Source organism: Plectropomus leopardus, unplaced genomic scaffold (genome assembly GCF_008729295.1).
Source record: "Plectropomus leopardus isolate mb unplaced genomic scaffold, YSFRI_Pleo_2.0 unplaced_scaffold30325, whole genome shotgun sequence".
Lineage (NCBI taxonomy): Eukaryota > Metazoa > Chordata > Actinopteri > Perciformes > Serranidae > Plectropomus > Plectropomus leopardus.
Window position 1 is genome coordinate 1 of NW_024633071.1, and position 19736 is coordinate 19736.

The following is a 19736-nucleotide window of genomic DNA, read 5'->3' on the forward strand; positions in this document are numbered from 1 at the left end:
ATTTCCAGAGTAGTTTGATATATTTCGGGTGGCTCTGTATGATGATTCTCTCTGTGCTGGTTTGCATGAGAGGCTTCTTAAAGGGAAGTGAAACAATGTGTGAGTGAGTGACTGCTGGAGCAGAAAAACCATCTGACAGAAACTCCTTAAAGGACAAAATCAGCTCTCACACAGTAAATGTGTCCAAGTGTCTGCTGGTCGACTGACAGCCGTGTGGTCCCTGTCCTCTAAGCTGATTGCTGTCTCCTAGGTGACGTTCGTCCCTCCCTGACGGTGCTGCCCCCCTCCAGTGAGGAGCTGGAGCAGGGGAAGGCCACGCTCATGTGTCTGGCCAACAAGGGCTTCCCCTCAGACTGGAGTCTGTCCTGGAAGGTGGACGGCAGCAGCAGCAGCAGCAGCAGCAGCAGCAGCTGGGAGGAGAGCAGGAGCCCCGGGGTGCTGGAGAAGGACGGCCGCTACAGCTGGAGCAGCACCCTGAGGCTCTCTGCAGACCAGTGGAGGAAGGTGGGCTCTGTGACCTGTGAGGCCACCCAGGGCTCCCAGACTCCACTCTCTCAGACACTGAGGAGAGACCAGTGTTCCTAGTCCTGACCTGACTCACTGGGACTCTGCTACTGGTTTTACTCTGCTACTGTACTGCTCTCAATCTGCACTCTGTCTCTCTTTCTATCATCTCACTTAACAACAGTTTTCAATTAGAAATAGTCATGTTTTTATTGTTGTCATAATGCTTATATGCTGTATAATAAAAACATAAGTCAAGTGAAATAAATGTGTGGATATTTTTTATTGCAACAGATCCCCTCTCTCATGTGTTTAGAGGTTCAAGATGAAAACCCATATCAGTGTTAGATTGTCTCCCCACTGGTGATGATTTTATTAATGAACTCCAGAATCACATCATGTCACATATCCACTAACTCTGTCAGGCTCTCCTGACAGTGTCTCCTATTAACAGTAATGTCCCGATGTAGCCAAGGTCTAACTGGATCAATGAAACAGGGACACTTTGATTACATTATTTTGAACTGTGTTATAAAAAAATACTTATTACAGCTTGAGGGATTAGAAAGAAATTGCAGAGTATCATCAGCATAAGATGATATAAAATATTTAAATCAAAGTCTTAATGTCACTTTTGCAGATTTACATGAGGAGCCTTTTTTTGTGAATATCTTTCTTCATCAAGAAATATGCTCAACCTTGTGAATACATCTACAAATATGTAAATGAAAAGTATTTCAGGGTTTCACAGTAAAAAATCTATACAAATAAATAATACAAAAAATAATAATAAGATAAAACATGGTGTCACATTTTGCAAAGTCTTCATGTAGGAACTTTGAGTGTACATGAAGCAATCTGAGATAAATAATACTGACTGAAACACTTTTATCTTCCTGCACAACTTTCTGTTTTTATGCATTAATGAAAAAAGTCTTAGTTTGTTGGAAACCTCTTGGTGTGTTTCATTAAATAACTTTAAATATTTTAAAGTAACAAGTTGAATTATTATTGTTACTTTTTTATTTAGAATTGTTTCATTTAACTTAAAACTTAGTAAGTTTGCTGAACGACTATAAAAATGATTTTTAAAGAATCAAAAGAAAGAAATGTCATTTTTTTATAATTGTCTTAATTATTTTGTTTTAACATGAAGCCATATCTAATAATATAACCTTGTCTTACTGCTTGAGTATGTATCTCATTTACACAAAAACAGTCATCACAGCTGACTTTGAATGAACAGTTTCAAACTCTGTCTGAAGAAAACTTTCAATAAAAATATATTATTACTTTATATGTGCATGACTGTGTATGATTGTGTTACAGTTTTGCTCTACTTCTTTTTGTTTAGCACTTTGTTGATATCCATGTGTCTCGTGTTGCCGTTTCATTGTAGCCGTTAAGTCAGATCAGTTCCTCTCCAGCTGAGGAGGTTTTTGTACGACGTTGTTTCACTGTGTGAACAGCAAGCTGTGCCTCTGCAGACAATAATAATCTCCTTCGTCTTCAGTCTGAACTCCTCTGATGGTCAGAGTGAAGTCAGTCCCAGAGCCTGTCCCACTGAAACGCTCTGAAACTCCAGAATGACGAGTTGTAGCATAACGAATCAAAAGTTTGGGAGATTCTCCAGATTTCTGAAAGTACCAGTGAAGGTTGCTACTTATACTTGTACTGGCTTTACATGTGATAGAGACAGTCTGTCCTGCTACAGCAGACTGAGATCCAGGAGACTGAGTCAGGATGATTTCTCCTGATGAACCTGGAAAATATCAAAAACAGGAGAAAGATGATCAACATCCAAACAGAAGAGCATCATTTCTTGAACACGGAGAATAGATGGAAGAAGGTAACTGCTGCTTGTTTCAGTGTCTCTCCATCATAGCAGAACATCACTGAGGTGAACCTGGTTGCATCCTGAAGCAAAGTTTTCAGAAGAGAGTCTCACCCTGAACAAGGAGCCCCAGGGTGACCAGCAGTAGACTCAGTGACATCATCATTGTGCTGCCGGCGTCTCAGTGTCTCTGAAAGGTCTGGACAGACACTGATCAACACTGTCCTCTTAACGTCTGGGAGCAGAGAGGCAGGACACATATGCAAACACACAGAGTCAGTGAGCTGTAGCTGTCCTCAACATATCATGCTGTTTAACCTCAGTGCTGACAGCATGGAAATTATGTAAACTATCTGTTATAAAAATGTATTGAACATTTTTTAGAAACTGAGATAAGAACCTGAAATTAAGTGATCTTTGAAAAAGCTGAGTCAAAATCTATGACAGTTTTTTTTCCCATCAAGCAGTCAGAAAAAAGGAGAGGTACATTATTTTTTGGAATAAGTTTTTGTTCTGCATTTGAAGCTTTATTTCCCAGAATAATTGTTTTTTTTAAATATCGAGCTTTAAAATTATAACCTGCTACAGTGTTTTTTACCAAATACATGAATGAGGGCGAGAATTACGGGGCCAGAGAAAAGGGTCTCATCAGGATAAAAACTTTTTTGGCGCATTTATCAAAATTTTAAATCGACATACTTTGAAATGGACCTTTGATGACAGTGTCAATGAAGAGATAGCTGAAATGCGAATGGACTTCTTAATGTAATGAAACAAATTAAAAAAAAACAGGGTCTCAAAAATATTTATATGTTGTGAATAGTTTTTTTTACAGTAAGTGATCATGTAGACCAGTGAAGTAACTACTGTGTGTGTGTGTGTGTGTGTGTGTGTGTGTCAGTGAAGTGTATCAGTCTCTGCAGTAGCTTCCAGCTGCAGCTGTCACTTCAGTTTCTGTTCAGTCTGACTGAGGGAGGTTTTTGTACGACGCTTTTTCACTGTGTGAACACATGCTGACTGTTGATATAATGTTCACTCTGACAGTAATAAACTGCTGCATCTTCAGTCTGAACTCCACTGATGGTCAGAGTGAAGTCAGAGTTTGATCCTCTGCCTGAAAAACGATCTGGGATCCCTGATGCTCGAGTGCTGGCCTCGTAAATGAGGAGTTTAGGAGTTTTTCTCGTCTCTCTGTTGGTACCAGGCTAAAACGGTTAGAGCCATAAACATTCTGACTGGTCCTACATGTGATGGAGACGGAGCCTCCCACAGCAGATCTCACTGCTCCAGGCTGAGTCACTGTGACCTGACCTCTGGACTCTGAGGACACAGAGACAGAAACATAAAGCAGCGTCATGGTTTTGTCGGCTTCATTTCAGAGGGACGGATGTTCATAGAGGAGAGGAGTTTGATTCTCTGGACTTTACCTGTGTGAAGCAGCAGCAGAGGAGAGTCCAGATGAGGACGCAGGTCAAAGTCATGTTTTTGATGAGGACCATTTCTGTGTCTTCTGTTGTCATGAAGGACAGCTGTCAGTCATCCAGAGTTCAACTCTCAGGACTATAAACTCTCCCAGAGCACTGGAGCATGGAGCTGCTGATGCAAAGTGGCTCTCTATGGAAATGCTCTGACTGACTCCAACAGACTTGGAATATTGATTCGAAATTTGCAGGACCAATTAGAAACAACATGGGCCTCTTGCCCAGTTTTGCTTCTAAATGTTTGATTTTGTCTTTCAAGGGCCAACTGGAACATATAAAGGAAGTTTTTTGTTCTCTGTGCCACAGAGACATTTAACATAGATCTGCATCACAATTTTTGATTTTTTTTTTAAATTTTATTTTTGTAGGCTTTGCTTTCTTGTATCATTTATAGAGTTTATTTGCTGCTATTTTCCCATTTCCACTATTGTTTCTGTATGCTGCATATTCTGTTTAATTGGTGTGCTTATATATGCAATAGAAAGCATACTGACTGGAAACATCACCAGCTGGCATGGTCCGTGCATTGTCAAGGACAGGAAGGCTCTACAGCGGGTGATTAAAACTGCCCAGAACATCACAGATTCCCATCTCCAGAGCATCAGTGACCTCGGTGAAGTGAGGTTACTGCACAGAGCCCAAAAGATACTGACAGACAGCAGCCACCCCAGACACAGTCTGGAAAAAGATACAGTTTCTGCTGCAGAACCACCAGACTACAGAGCAGCTTCTTTTCCCGGGCTGTGAAACTCTTCAACTCCTCCTTCGACGCCACAAGATGTAGCAGGATTTAGGATCACCTTGAATTTCATTTCTTCCTAAACTACATTGAAGAAAAATGACAATGAAGTTACCTTGTACCTTGTAATCTCTGCAGTCCAATTTCAGTTATTTTAATTTTCATTTTAAATAAAAATACATTTTCAAACAATACATTCTGGAAATCTGTAGTACTGTGTTTTTCTCAGTTTGAATTTTATCATACATCCACACAGAAACGAATTCTGGTGAGTTTGTTTGTGTCAAAGTCAGATCAGAGAGCCGTGTCTCTCTGCAGTCAGAGGTTTTTGTACGGCGGCTCAATGACTTTGTATCACTGTGGTTGACTTTTGGTGGAGGAACCAGACTGGATGTTGGAAGTAAGTTTCTTCACAAATATTAAATAACATATTTGAAGGATTTAAATTTCAATTTGTAATATCTTCAGTATATTAAATTATCTTGGGATTTTTTTTTTTTTTTTTATATTTCTGCTTTTATTTCTCCTCTGTTACCATGGAGGCAATCTCACTGCAGCTTTAGCAAATGATTCTTTACGAATTTTCACGATACTTCAATTTTAAAAAGCTTTAGTTGTAAAAAGAGATAAAACTGTGAACCTGTTGTTGATGTTTTCAAGATCAAATTACAATTTTGCACCAAAATGATGAATGTTTTTAAAACAAATTCAGAATGAATCAGTTATTCCAATTCAGTTGAACAGAGTGAAAACAAAATGGGTATTTGGAAATCTGCAAAATCTTTCAATTGTGTTAAATGTTTCAAATTTCAAAAATCTTTGATGGTGATTGAAAACCACATGAAGATTACTTGATTATAATCAGTTCGTTTTCTGTATTTATGTTTCTATGAGATATGTTAATGATAAGTTACGTTCAGTTTAAGGTTTTGGATGAGAAAGTTTGAAAACTGGTCTAAATTTTGAGATTTTATTTCCAGAGTAGTTTGATATATTTCGGGTGGCTCTGTATGATGATTCTCTCTGTGCTGGTTTGCATGAGAGGCTTCTTAAAGGGAAGTGAAACAATGTGTGAGTGAGTGACTGCTGGAGCAGAAAAACCATCTGACAGAAACTCCTTAAAGGACTAAATCAGCTCTCACACAGTAAATGTGTCCAAGTGTCTGCTGGTCGACTGACAGCCGTGTGGTCCCTGTCCTCTAAGCTGATTGCTGTCTCCTAGGTGACGTCCGTCCCTCCCTGACAGTGCTGCCCCCCTCCAGTGAGGAGCTGGAGCAGGGGAAGGCCACGCTCATGTGTCTGGCCAACAAGGGCTTCCCCTCAGACTGGAGTCTGTCCTGGAAGGTGGACGGCAGCAGCAGCAGCAGCAGCAGCAGCAGCTGGGAGGAGAGCAGGAGCCCCGGGGTGCTGGAGAAGGACGGCCGCTACAGCTGGAGCAGCACCCTGAGGCTCTCTGCAGACCAGTGGAGGAAGGTGGGCTCTGTGACCTGTGAGGCCACCCAGGGCTCCCAGACTCCACTCTCTCAGACACTGAGGAGAGACCAGTGTTCCTAGTCCTGACCTGACTCACTGGGACTCTGCTACTGGTTTTACTCTGCTACTGCTCTCAATCTGCACACTCTGTAACACTGTCTTAGTCTCTCTCTTTGCTTGTCTTAATGTTGATGGTTCAAAGATATTGAAAAATAATAAAGAATTTTATCAAATCAGCACTTTCTATGAGATTATTGTGAATGCATCATGTTTTATACTCTATCAGCTTTTCCGTTTACTGTATATGTTTAGAAACACAAAAACAGTTGTGTGCAAAGTCAATCCAAGTCAGTTAATTGTTTTCAATATATTCTGACTGAGAATAATGTTGTGCTATAGTTTTATCTGTGAAACTTGATTATAATTCACACACTTAGACCTTTTTAAAAGAAAATCACTTAAATACACTGCAAAAATGGCCTGTCAAATTTAAGGCCAAACACCCTAGATTTAAGCATACTTGAACTTAAAAGAAGCAAATTTGGCTGCCAGTGCAGTAAGCAAATTTTGCTTGTTAAGATGTCTTAAAACCAGTAAAACTGTGTGACTCTCATTATAGCCCATAAAATCTTGAAATAAGATCAAAAACACTAATTTCAAGCAATTTATTTAAGCCTAGTTGGACATACTAGTGCTTAAAATAAGGTTTCTATAGACCTGAAGTGGATGTTTCCAGACTTGTCTCCTGTAACTAGTTAAAAATAACTCAGAAAAAGACAAAGATGCTTAACAAGACCAGGCAAGTGATATTTATTTTGAAATAAGTCAAATGATCTTTCCTAGTCAGCACTAGATAATCATTAATACATAAAACAAGACTAACTAGATTTTTTAATCTAAATATAAGATTATTACACTTGGTTAGATTGGCAGTTTTTGCAGTGTATCTGTTATCATTCAATTCTGATTTCCAGTATTTCTCATATCTAAGAAGAATTAATTTGGAATCATCCCAAATATTGAAAAAGACCAAAAAAAAAGTCGCAAAGCAATTTTTTCGAATTCAACATATGAAGCAGCATGTCATTCACATACAGGGATATGCAAAATGATGCACCTGCTATTTTCCAAAAATAAGTAAAATCTTAGAGCAATTATTCTCCAAAAGACTTGCTGAAAGAGTCAATAACAATTACCAATTCATCAGTTAACTCATGTACATATTATTGAAAGATTAATAGCTATGTGTAATGGGTAAATTGTGAAGAAAGTTAACTCTGATAGCCTGTTAGTGACTCAGTTCTTCGAGAATAAAATTAAAAAAATGGAAAGAAAAAAAATCCACGGCAATATTTGCAGCATTTATAACATGCTTCAACCTGAAAGATTTAGAAACGCAAGCAATGTTTTTTCTGAGGATAAACATTAAAAAAAATGTAAAGGGCCATCAATAACATTTGTCAGATACGCCACACTGTGACCTTATTTCATTTATTATGTATAATGGCAACAATTGTAATCTCTGTTGAGCATCTCTTGTGGCCCCTTTCTCTGTATGTGTATTGATAGTAAAGGTATATTGTGTGAACTCTTAAGTGTTTAAAATCAACTTGTTAAACGTGTGTGTGTGTGTGTGTGTGTGTGTGTGTGTGTGTGTGTCAGTGAAGTGTATCAGTCTCTGCAGTAGCTTCCAGCTGCAGCTGTCACTTCAGTTTCTGTTCAGTCTGACTGAGGGAGGTTTTTGTACGACGCTTTTTCACTGTGTGAACACATACTGACTGTTGATATAATGTTCACTCTGACAGTAATAAACTGCTGCATCTTCAGTCTGAACTCCACTGATGGTCAGAGTGAAGTCAGAGTTTGATCCTCTGCCTGAAAAACGATCTGGGATCCCTGATGCTCGAGTGCTGGCATAGTAAATGAGGAGTTTAGGAGTTTCTCCGTCTCTCTGTTGGTACCAGGCTAAAAGATGGTTGTTGCTCCACACATGAACATCCTGACTGGTCCTACATGTGATGGAGACGGAGCCTCCCACAGCAGATCTCACTGCTCCAGGCTGAGTCACTGTGACCTGACCTCTGGACTCTGAGGACACAGAGACAGAAACATAAAGCAGCGTCATGGTTTTGTCGGCTTCATTTCAGAGGGACGGATGTTCATAGAGGAGAGGAGTTTGATTCTCTGGACTTTACCTGTGAAGCAGCAGCAGAGGAGAGTCCAGATGAGGACGCAGGTCAAAGTCATGTTTTTGATGAGGACCATTTCTGTGTCTTCTGTTGTCATGAAGGACAGCTGTCAGTCATCCAGAGTTCAACTCTTCAACTCTCAGGACTATAAACTCTCCCAGAGCACTGGAGCATGGAGCTGCTGATGCAAAGTGGCTCTCTATGGAAATGCTCTGACTGACTCCAACAGGGACTTGGATTACTCTGATGAGGCTGTTTATCAGTGAATCTGTCAGTACTGATTACAGATTTTTAGTACCAGTTTTATTTGACTTTGACCTTTTGACCAATTTTGCTTCTAAAAATGTTTGACTTTGGGCCCAAATGGCCAACTGAACATATACAGGAAGTTTTTTATTCTCTGTACCATAAAGGCATAGACCATAGAACAACTGCATCAGAAAAAAAATTGTCATTTTATAGGATTTTCTCTCTTGTATTATTTATTACATTTATTTACTGACATTTTGCCATTTGCACCATTGTTTTTTGCGTATTCTGTCCTTTTAAATGGTGAGATGTGTTATGTGCATTACATGAACGTTTATCATCCTGCATCTGCAACACTCTGTCTCCTTTTTCATTTCTCTGTCCCTCCTTCACTCCCTCTCATATTACATGTTTCATTGATAAAGTTTTTTTCCTATTTTTTTTTCAGTGTGTATTATTTCAACACAATAAAGAAGTTTTCATCATATCAGTTGGTCTCATGTATGTTCTTATAAAAACAAAAAAAACAACACAGAGAGAAACAACACACTAAAACAATGCAATATTTAATATACCTGATATTTTTTACACAAAAACAAGGAGACACATCAGATATACATTAATGTAAGCTTAATGTGACCCAAACATGAATGACATTTTTTTTCCAGAAGCTTTTGTCACAACAGAAACTTCTTAGTGCACTAATAGAAAAGTGCTGATTATTTTCCAAACCATGAATAATTGTTCAAATATTTTATTGAAAATCAGACATTCTGTCTGGATCTCATAAATGAAGTGTGTCATGACCAGAAACATTCAAAGGAGAAATGGTCTGCTAGAAGTTTTCAGAAAGTTTAATTGATCTCATTTAATCTACAATGTTTGAGGATGATTTATAGCATATAAATTATAAAGTAGTGTATCATCAGCATATTATGTCATCAAAATATCAACATCAGCAATGTGACCTCAAAATATAACATAACTTAAACCTAAATGTGTTTTGATAAGAACAGAAGCTCATTTACAATGTAAGGTGTCCAGCTTTCCTGAAAAGTAAAACTATACGAAGAAGTAAAAAAATATTTATTTGAATTACTCTTAATATATTCTTTAAAAATGGACTAATGTAAATGCTGTTGCTGTATTAACTTCTCTAATATTGCACTCACTGACTTTTATTGTTTAGCAACCCATTTCAAGAAAATTACTAATAAAACTTACTCTAGTATGAAAACTGGTTTCTAACATTTTTTGATGAAAAGAACTAAAGTGTCAGTCAAGATTCTTCAGTCTGTTTCTCTGCAGCTGCTGAGGCAGATCAGTTCCTCTTTTTAGCTGAGGGAGGTTTTTGTACGACAGTTTTTCACTGTGTGAACGGGAAGCTGTAAACTCTCTGCTGACAATAATAGTCTCCTGCGTCTTCAGTCTGAACTCCTCTGATGGTCAGAGTGAAGTCAGTCCCAGACTGAGACCCACTGAAACGCTCTGAAACTCCAGAATGACGAGTTGTAGCATAACGAATCAAAAGTTTGGGAGATTCTCCAGATTTCTGAAAGTACCAGTGAAGGCTGCTACTTATACTTGTACTGGCTTTACATGTGATAGAGACAGTCTGTCCTGCTACAGCAGACTGAGATCCAGGAGACTGAGTCAGGATGATTTCTCCTGATGAACCTGGAAAATATAAAAAACAGGAGAGAAGATGATCAACATCCAAACAGAAGAGCATCATTTCTTGAACACGGAGAATAGATGGAAGAAGGTAACTGCTGCTTGTTTCAGTGTCTCTCCATCATAGCAGAACATCACTGAGGTGAACCTGGTTGCATCCTGAACAAAGTTTTCAGAAGAGAGTCTCACCCTGAACAAGGAGCCCCAGGGTGACCAGCAGTAGACTCAGTGACATCATCATTGTGCTGCCGGCGTCTCAGTGTCTCTGAAAGGTCTGGACAGACACTGATCAACACTGTCCTCTTAACGTGTGGGAGCAGAGAGGCAGGACACATATGCAAACACACAGAGTCAGTGAGCTGTAGCTGTCCTCAACATATCATGCTGTTTAACCTCAGTGCTGACAGCAGAAATTATGTAAACTATCTGTTATATAATGTTTTTGAACATTTTTTAAACTGAGATGAACTGAAATTAAGTAATCTTTGAAAAAGCTGAGTCAAAATCTATGACAGTTTTTTTCTCATCAAGCAGTCAGAAAAAGGAGAGGTACATTATTTTATGGAATAAGTTTGAAGCTTATTTCCCAGAATAATTTTAAATATCGAGCTTTAAAATTCAACCTGCTACAGTGTTTTAAATACATGAATGAGGGCGAGAATCACGGGGGGCCAAAGGGTCTCATCAGGATAAAAACTTTTTTGGCGCATATCAACATTTTAAATCGACATACATAATGGATTTATTACAGTGTCAATGAAGAGATAGCTGAAATGCGAATGGACTTCTAATGTAATGAAACACACAAAAAAAACAGGGTCAAAAAAAAATCTGACAAAATATTTATTAGTGACACATACAGTAAGTGATCATGTAGACCAGTGAAGTAACTACTGTTGTTTTTTGTGTGTGTGTGTGTGTGTGTGTGTGTGTGTGTGTGTGTCCTCAGTGAAGTGTATCAGTCTCTGCAGTAGCTTCCAGCTGCAGCTGTCACTTCAGTTTCTGTTCAGTCTGACTGAGGGAGGTTTTTGTACGACGCTTTTTCACTGTGTGAACACATGCTGACTGTTGATATAATGAAAACTCTGACAGTAATAAACTGCTGCATCTTCAGTCTGAACTCCACTGATGGTCAGAGTGAAGTCAGAGTTTGATCCTCTGCCTGAAAAACGATCTGGGATCCCTGATGCTCGAGTGCTGGCATCGTAAATGAGCAGTTTAGGAGTTTCTCCGTCTCTCTGTTGGTACCAGGCTAAACGGTGGTTGTTGCTCGACACATAAACATCCTGACTGGTCCTACATGTGATGAGGACGGAGCCTCCCACAGCAGATCTCACTGCTCCAGGCTGAGTCACTGTGACCTGACCTCTGGACTCTGAGGACACAGAGACAGAAACATAAAGCAGCGTCATGGTTTTGTCGGCTTCATTTCAGAGGGACGGATGTTCATAGAGGAGAGGAGTTTGATTCTCTGGACTTTACCTGTGAAGCAGCAGCAGAGGAGAGTCCAGATGAGGACGCAGGTCAAAGTCATGTTTTTGATGAGGACCATTTCTGTGTCTTCTGTTGTCATGAAGGACAGCTGTCAGTCATCCAGAGTTCAACTCTCAGGACTATAAACTCTCCCAGAGCACTGGAGCATGGAGCTGCTGATGCAAAGGGGCTCTCTATGGAAAATGCTCTGACTGACTCCAACAGGGACTTGATATTTTCTTGCTCATAATGAAGCTGAAAACTACAGAGTCTTTAATGACCTGAACATACATTTTATTCTGGCAAACATCTACCAAAATTAAGTTACACTAGAGTGTCATGACAACATTTTTTATGTGTTGGATGCAATCAAGTTTGTAAAACACAAAACAAATTAAAAACATATTTCTGTCAATACACCATATCTTTATTTAATATTGGTGTAATAAAGTAGGTAGTATTAATGTGGGCAAAAAGGATGAGCGAAGTTCATGTTAAAATTACTTTTAATGGATCTACAAAGGCTGATGTTGTAGTTGTGGAGCATTACAAAAAAATCTATCTAAAAAAAAATATCATCGGTTTAATGAAATACAACATTAAAGTGATCATTTTTAACTTTTGAACTTGAACATTATTCATAAAATATTCATATCCATGTGTTTTTGCAAAACCTCAAGCAGACAGGCAAAACAAAAAAGGTGAAAAAGTAGAGACCTCATATATTAATGTTTACAACTGGATGGTAAAATTTTACCAGAAACTGGAATGAAAATGTCTCCTAACATTATAAATTAATTTGTCACAACTGAGTATGAATGTATTGATACAATTCAACATTGTTCATGTTTTTAAGATAGATTAAAAGAAGAATGTGGTAACACCCCCAGAAACAAGTAAAATTTAAAAAGAAAAGTTGATGAATGCTCATCTGCATTAACCTGTATGTTTAAAAACAGATGAAATCAAACTCAGACTTTGGTTTAGTAACATTTTGACTAAGAAAACTGTTAATAAAATAATATTTTTTTCCCTCGTTTTGTTTTTTAAGTGTAAAATGTTACAATAAGATGCAGTTTTTTTAAAGTATATTTTCTTCATATGAGGTAGTTTTTTTTAGCATCTGTGCAGCTTTTGAAACAGCTTTTTTTGATGTCCAAGCAGTTTAAAATTATGTGATATTGAACATTTTTTTAGACTTCTTAAGCAAAACTTTTGAATACCTAACTATGTCAAGTACCTAGGTTTGTTTGTAATGTGATTTATGTTTGATTTTGATAGTCACTCCTCATGTGTCATGTCCTGTTTAACTTCCTGTCTTTGTGTGTTTCTGTCCTGATTTGGTTCACCTGTCCCTCATTAGCCTTGCTGTCCCCTGTCCCTCGTTAACACCCTCCTCCCTTTGTGTCTTTAGTCTGTGTGTGTTTTCTCTTTTTCAGTGTCACATCATCTGCATTTGAAGCTGGTGTCTCTTGTCTCTCATGTTCCTCACATCATCTGCTTTGTCTCTAGTTTAGTTTTATTTTCCCTTTACTTTATTTTATTTGGCCTGTTCCTTCAGTTTTCATTGTCTGCTTGTTTTTACATTGAAACGTTTGCTGACTTTACCTTCCTGGTTTTCTGCATCGTGTTCCTTCAGTTCTGAATTGTGAAATGTGACATGTCAGAGTTTTTTTTTTTTTTTTTTTGTTGGATCACAGATTGTACAATAAATGTTCTGAGAGGCCCCAAACCTTAAAAAATGAAACATATTGGTTTGACTCCATTCACAAATATGGAAAGCAATGAGCAACTTTACAGGATTTGACCCATCAATTTGCAGGAAATTAGTAAAAACAATAAATTAAAAGAAAAAAAAAAAAAGAAAATTCCCCCAAAAAGTTCCTAAAAACATGAAAAAAGATTTTGTGAAGTGATGAACTTAAAATAAATGGTTACAGTAATTATACATACAATTTTCTGGAGAGTTTCCCCTCGAGTTTTTAAAAGTTTCCTCTTTCTCAAAAGTAATTTTCAGGTAATTTTCTTGTCACCTTTTCTTAAGTTCTTCCAGTTTGCTGGACATTTCTTGCCAAGTTGCTCATTGCCTTTTTCCTCGTGTTTTCAACAGAGATCACACCAGTTTGCCCAAATTTCAGGGGTTAAATAGCTTGTAGAGACACCTCAACACAGCTCAAGAAAAGGTGACAGTTATCAATTTCATTAGATTTCACCTTATTGACAGAAACAATTCTGAAGTGTGTCTTTTGTCCCAGTTTTGTAAAGAATTTATATTTGTGTGTGTGTGTGTGTGTGTGTGTGTGTGTCAGTGAAGTGTATCAGTCTCTGCAGTAGCTTCCAGCTGCAGCTGTCACTTCAGTTTCTGTTCAGTCTGACTGAGGGAGGTTTTTGTACGACGCTTTTTCACTGTGTGAACACAGCTTGACTGTTGATATCATGACGACTCTGACAGTAATAAACTGCTGCATCTTCAGTCTGAACTCCACTGATGGTCAGAGTGAAGTCAGAGTTTGATCCTCTGCCTGTAAAACGATCTGGACACTCTGATGCTCGAGTGCTGGCATAGTAAATGAGGAGTTTAGGAGTTTCTCCGTCTCTCTGTTGGTACCAGGCTAAAAGATGGTAGTTGCTCCACACAAGAACATCCTGACTGGTCCTACATGTGATGGAGACGGAGCCTCCCACAGCAGATCTCACTGCTCCAGGCTGAGTCACTGTGACCTACCTCTGGACTCTGAGGACACAGAGACAGAAACATAAAGCAGCGTCATGGTTTTGTCGGCTTCATTTCAGAGGGACGGATGTTCATAGAGGAGAGGAGTTTGATTCTCTGGACTTTACCTGTGAAGCAGCAGCAGAGGAGAGTCCAGATGAGGACGCAGGTCAAAGTCATGTTTTTGATGAGGACCATTTCTGTGTCTTCTGTTGTCATGAAGGACAGCTGTCAGTCATCCAGAGCTCAACTCTCAGGACTATAAACTCTCCCAGAGCACTGGAGCATGGAGCTGCTGATGCAAAGTGGCTCTCTATGGAAATGCTCTGACTGACTCCAACAGGGACTTGATATTTTCTTGCTCATAATGAAGCTGAAAACTACAGAGTCTTTAATGACCTGAACATACATTTTATTCTAGCAAACATCTACCAAAAATTAAATTACACTACAGTGTCATGACAACATTTTTATGTGTTGGATGCAATTTTGTAAAACTAAAAACAAAATAAAAAAATATTTCTGTCAATACACCATATCTTTATTTAATATTGGTGTAATAAAGTAGGTAGTATTAATGCGGGTAAAAAGTATGAGCAAAGTTCATGTTAAAATGACTTTTAATGGATCTACAAAGGCTGAATGTAGTTGTGGAGCATTACAAAAAAAAAAATCCTTTCATCGGCTTAATGGAAACGACATTAAAGTGATCATTTTTAACTTTTGAACTTGAACATTAGTAAAATTTTGCTAAGAAGACTGTTGTTAAAATAATATTTTTTTTTCCCTCATGTTTTGTTTTTTAGTGTAAAATGTTACAATAAGATGAAGTTATAAAGTATATTTTCTTCATATGAGGTAGTTTTTTTAGCGTCTGTGCAGCTGTTGAAACAGCTTTTTTTGATGTCCAAGCAGTTTAAAATTATGTGACATTGAACATTTTTTAGACTTCTTAAGCAAACTTTTGAATACCTAACTATGTCAAGTACCTAAGTTTGTTTGTAATGTGATTTATGTTTTATCTTGAAAGTCACTCCTCATGTGTCATGTCCTGTTTAACTTCCTGTCTTTGTGTGTTTCTGTCCTGATTTGGTTCACCTGTCCCTCATTAGCCTTGCTGTCCCCTGTCCCTTGTTAACACCCTCCTCCCTTTGTGTCTTTAGTCTGTGTGTGTTTTCTCTTTTTCAGTGTCACATCATCTGCATTTGAAGCTGGTGTCTCTTGTCTCTCATGTTCCTCACATCATCTGCTTTGTCTCTAGTTCATTTTTTCTCCTGTACTTGTTTCTGTTTGCGTCCGTTCCTTCAGTTTTTGTTGCCTGCTTGTTTTTCACATTAAAGCTCTGGGGTCTGTCTTTTTTGTAACTGTGAAATATGACAAACCAAGTTTTATATATTGTTTTGGTTGACAACAGATTCCACAATAAATTATATAAAAGGCCCCAAAACCTTTTAATATTTATATATGAAGGCAGGTGTTTTTATTAGTACCAAATAATGATTAATACATTATTTAAAAGAGCCTGTCTGACAGAGAAAAGACAGATGTAATATCAAAGAAGAGGTGAATTTTAGGAAAGACAGGAACAGTTTTGTAGGTATTTATGAAGGCAGAAATAAGGAAAGATTATTCAAAACTTTGAAATGACCTTTCATTTCTTTTAGGGAAGGCAAAAAACTTGGCTTAGATTACTTTCTCTGAGTTTATTTGACTGCTGATTCCTAACTGAAATTGGGATTAAGAGATGCCAGACAAATTAAACAACCTTCTGATTATTTACCGAAGGAAGAGAAGTGGATTTTGTGGTGTATTATAAGATGTTGTCAGATAATAAAATAGTTGTTTTTTTTTTTTATTTGATGATATGCATGCATGCTACATATACGTGTGTGTGTGTGTGTGTGTGTGTGTGTGTGTGTCAGTGAAGTGTATCAGTCTCTGCAGTAGCTTCCAGCTGCAGCTGTCACTTCAGTTTCTGTTCAGTCTGACTGAGGGAGGTTTTTGTACGACGCTTTTTCACTGTGTGAACACATGCTGACTGTTGATATAATGTTCACTCTGACAGTAATAAACTGCTGCATCTTCAGTCTGAACTCCACTGATGGTCAGAGTGAAGTCAGAGTTTGATCCTCTGCCTGTAAAACGATCTGGGATCCCTGATGCTCGAGTGCTGGCAAAGTAAATGAGCAGTTTAGGAGTTTCTCCGTCTCTCTGTTGGTACCAGGCTAAAAGATGGTTGTTGCTCCACACATGAACATCCTGACTGGTCCTACATGTGATGGAGACGGAGCCTCCCACAGCAGATCTCACTGCTCCACGCTGAGTCACTGTGACCTGACCTCTGGACTCTGAGGACACAGAGACAGAAACATAAAGCAGCGTCATGGTTTTGTCGGCTTCATTTCAGAGGGACGGATGTTCATAGAGGAGAGGAGTTTGATTCTCTGGACTTTACCTGTGAAGCAGCAGCAGAGAGAGTCCAGATGAGGACGCAGGTCAAAGTCATGTTTTTGATGAGGACCATTTCTGTGTCTTCTGTTGTCATGAAGGACAGCTGTCAGTCATCCAGAGCTCAACTCTCAGGACTATAAACTCTCCCAGAGCACTGGAGCATGGAGCTGCTGATGCAAAGTGGCTCTCTATGGAAATGCTCTGACTGACTCCAACAGGGACTTGGATTACTCTGATGAGGCTGTTTATCAGTGAATCTGTCAATACTGATTAGAAATTTGCAGGACCAATTAGAAACAACATGGGCCTCTTGCCCAGTTTTGCTTCTAAATGTTTGATTTTGTCTTTCTTGTCATATAAAGGAAGTTTTTTGTTCTCTGTGCCACAGAGACATTTAACATAGATCTGCATCACAATTTTTGATTTTTTTTAAATTTTATTTTGTAGGCTTTGCTTTCTTGTATCATTTATAGAGTTTATTTTCTGCTATTTTCCCATTTGCACTATTGTTTCTGTATGCTTCATATTCTGTTTAATTGGTGTGCTTATATATGCAATAGAAAGCATACTGACTGGAAACATCACCAGCTGGCATGGTCCGTGCATTGTCAAGGACAGGAAGGCTCTACAGCGGGGGATTAAAACTGCCCAGAACATCACAGATTCCCATCTCCAGAGCATCAGTGACCTCGGTGAAGTGAGGTTACTGCACAGAGCCCAAAAGATACTGACAGACAGCAGCCACCCCAGACACAGTCTGGAAAAAGATACAGTTTCTGCTGCAGAACCACCAGACTACAGAGCAGCTTCTTTTCCCGGGCTGTGAAACTCTTCAACTCCTCCTTCGACGCCACAAGATGTAGCAGGATTTAGGATCACTTGAATTTCATTTCTTCCTAAACTACATTGAAGAAAAATGACAATGAAGTTACCTTGTACCTTGTAATCTCTGCAGTCCAATTTCAATTATTTTAATTTTCATTTTAAATAAAAATACATTTTCAAACAATACATTCTTGAAATCTGTAGTACTGTGTTTTTCTCAGTTTGAATTTTATCATACATCCACACAGAAACGAATTCTGGTGAGTTTGTTTGTGTCAAAGTCAGAGAGCCGTGTCTCTCTGCAGTCAGAGGTTTTTGTACGGCGGCTCAATGACTTTGTATCACTGTGTGGTGACTTTTGGTGGAGGAACCAGACTGGATGTTGGAAGTAAGTCAAACTTTATTTAAACTGGGTTTATCACAAAAACTGTTTCTGTATTTATAATCAACACCCTTGACATTCCATATTGATGCAGAATTTTACAGAAATATTTTGCACTTAAAGTCAATAATTGCCTTTGAAATAGAAAATCAAAATGTCATTGAAATGAAAAAAAAAAAATCTCAGTAAGATAATAAATAATTATCTCCAACTTTCATGGTAAAGTTTCACCTTGAAGGTTTTGTAGTTTAAGTTCAGTGTGTCAAAGTCAGAGAGCCGTGTCTCTCTGCAGTCAGAGGTTTTTGTACGGCGGCGGCTCAATGACTTTGTATCACTGTGGTGGACTTTTGGTGGAGGGACCAGACTGGATGTTGGAAGTAAGTTTCTTCACAAATATTAAATAACATATTTGAAGGATTTAAATTTCAATTTGTAATATCTTCAGTATATTAAATTATCTTGGGATTTTTTTGTTTTTTTTTTATATTTCTGCTTTTATTTCTCCTCTGTTACCATGGAGGCAGTCTCACTGCAGCTTTAGCAAATGATTCTTTACGAATTTTCACGATACTTCAATTTAAAAAGCTTTAGTTGTACAAAGAGATAAAACTGTGAACCTGTTGTTGATGTTTTCAAGATCAAATTACAATTTTGCACCAAAATGATGAATGTTTTTAAAACAAATTCAGAATGAATCAGTTATTCCAATTCAGTTGAACAGAGTGAAAACAAAAATGGGTATTTGGAAATCTGCAAAATCTTTCAATTGTGTTAAATGTTTCAAATTTCAAAAATCTTTGATGGTGATTGAAAACCACATGAAGATTACTTGATTATAATCAGTTCGTTTTCTGTATTTATGTTTCTATGAGATATGTTAATGATAAGTTACGTTCAGTTTAAGGTTTTGGATGAGAAAGTTTGAAAACTGGTCTAAATTTTGAGATTTTATTTCCAGAGTAGTTTGATATATTTCGGGTGGCTCTGTATGATGATTCTCTCTGTGCTGGTTTGCATGAGAGGCTTCTTAAAGGGAAGTGAAACAATGTGTGAGTGAGTGACTGCTGGAGCAGAAAAACCATCTGACAGAAACTCCTTAAAGGACAAAATCAGCTCTCACACAGTAAATGTGTCCAAGTGTCTGCTGGTCGACTGACAGCCGTGTGGTCCCTGTCCTCTAAGCTGATTGCTGTCTCCTAGGTGATGTCCGTCCCTCCCTGACGGTGCTGCCCCCCTCCAGTGAGGAGCTGGAGCAGGGGAAGGCCACGCTCATGTGTCTGGCCAACAAGGGCTTCCCCTCAGACTGGAGTCTGTCCTGGAAGGTGGACGGCAGCAGCAGCAGCAGCAGCAGCAGCAGCTGGGAGGAGAGCAGGAGCCCCGGGGTGCTGGAGAAGGACGGCCGCTACAGCTGGAGCAGCACCCTGAGGCTCTCTGCAGACCAGTGGAGGAAGGTGGGCTCTGTGACCTGTGAGGCCACCCAGGGCTCCCAGACTCCACTCTCTCAGACACTGAGGAGAGACCAGTGTTCCCAGTCCTGACCTGACTCACTGGGACTCTGCTACTGGTTTTACTCTGCTACTGCTCTCAATCTGCACTCTGTAACACTGTCTTAGTCTCTCTTCTTTGCTTGTCTTAATGTTGATGGTTCAAAGATATCGAAATAATAAAGATTTTATCAAATCAGCACTTTCTATGAGATTATTGTGAATGCATCATGTTTTATACTCTATCAGCTTTTCCATTTACTGT

General features: G+C 38.6%; 1 protein-coding gene, 1 pseudogene and 6 gene segments (V, D, J or C); 3 read left to right on the forward strand and 5 right to left on the reverse strand.

Moving 5' to 3' along the window:
* The first annotated feature begins 156 nt into the window (after positions 1 to 156).
* On the forward strand, positions 157 to 763 carry LOC121938603. The segment is given in 1 exon segment: positions 157 to 763. A coding segment is annotated over 1 exon segment (264 nt).
* Positions 764 to 1889: 1126 nt separating this feature from the next.
* On the reverse strand, positions 1890 to 2570 carry LOC121938604. The segment is given in 2 exon segments: positions 1890 to 2266; positions 2453 to 2570. Coding segments are annotated over 2 exon segments (360 nt in total).
* Positions 2571 to 3418: 848 nt separating this feature from the next.
* On the forward strand, positions 3419 to 6173 carry LOC121938602 (immunoglobulin lambda-like polypeptide 5). Its single transcript, XM_042481816.1, has 4 exons — positions 3419 to 3495; positions 3718 to 3869; positions 4848 to 4958; positions 5781 to 6173. Exons 1-4 carry the CDS (start codon positions 3419 to 3421, stop codon positions 6110 to 6112), a joined length of 672 nt encoding a protein of 223 aa, XP_042337750.1. The 3' UTR covers positions 6113 to 6173.
* Positions 6174 to 7594: 1421 nt separating this feature from the next.
* On the reverse strand, positions 7595 to 8317 carry LOC121938598. The segment is given in 2 exon segments: positions 7595 to 8119; positions 8227 to 8317. Coding segments are annotated over 2 exon segments (423 nt in total).
* Positions 8318 to 9822: 1505 nt separating this feature from the next.
* Positions 9823 to 10422, reverse strand: LOC121938601. The segment is given in 2 exon segments: positions 9823 to 10146; positions 10333 to 10422. Coding segments are annotated over 2 exon segments (363 nt in total).
* Positions 10423 to 11056: 634 nt separating this feature from the next.
* LOC121938597 lies at positions 11057 to 11793 on the reverse strand. The segment is given in 2 exon segments: positions 11057 to 11518; positions 11626 to 11793. Coding segments are annotated over 2 exon segments (423 nt in total).
* A 4353-nt stretch (positions 11794 to 16146) lies between these two features.
* LOC121938600 lies at positions 16147 to 17086 on the reverse strand (annotated as a pseudogene).
* Positions 17087 to 17935: 849 nt separating this feature from the next.
* On the forward strand, positions 17936 to 19670 carry LOC121938596. The segment is given in 2 exon segments: positions 17936 to 17993; positions 19188 to 19670. Coding segments are annotated over 2 exon segments (396 nt in total).
* The last annotated feature ends 66 nt before the right edge of the window (positions 19671 to 19736 follow it).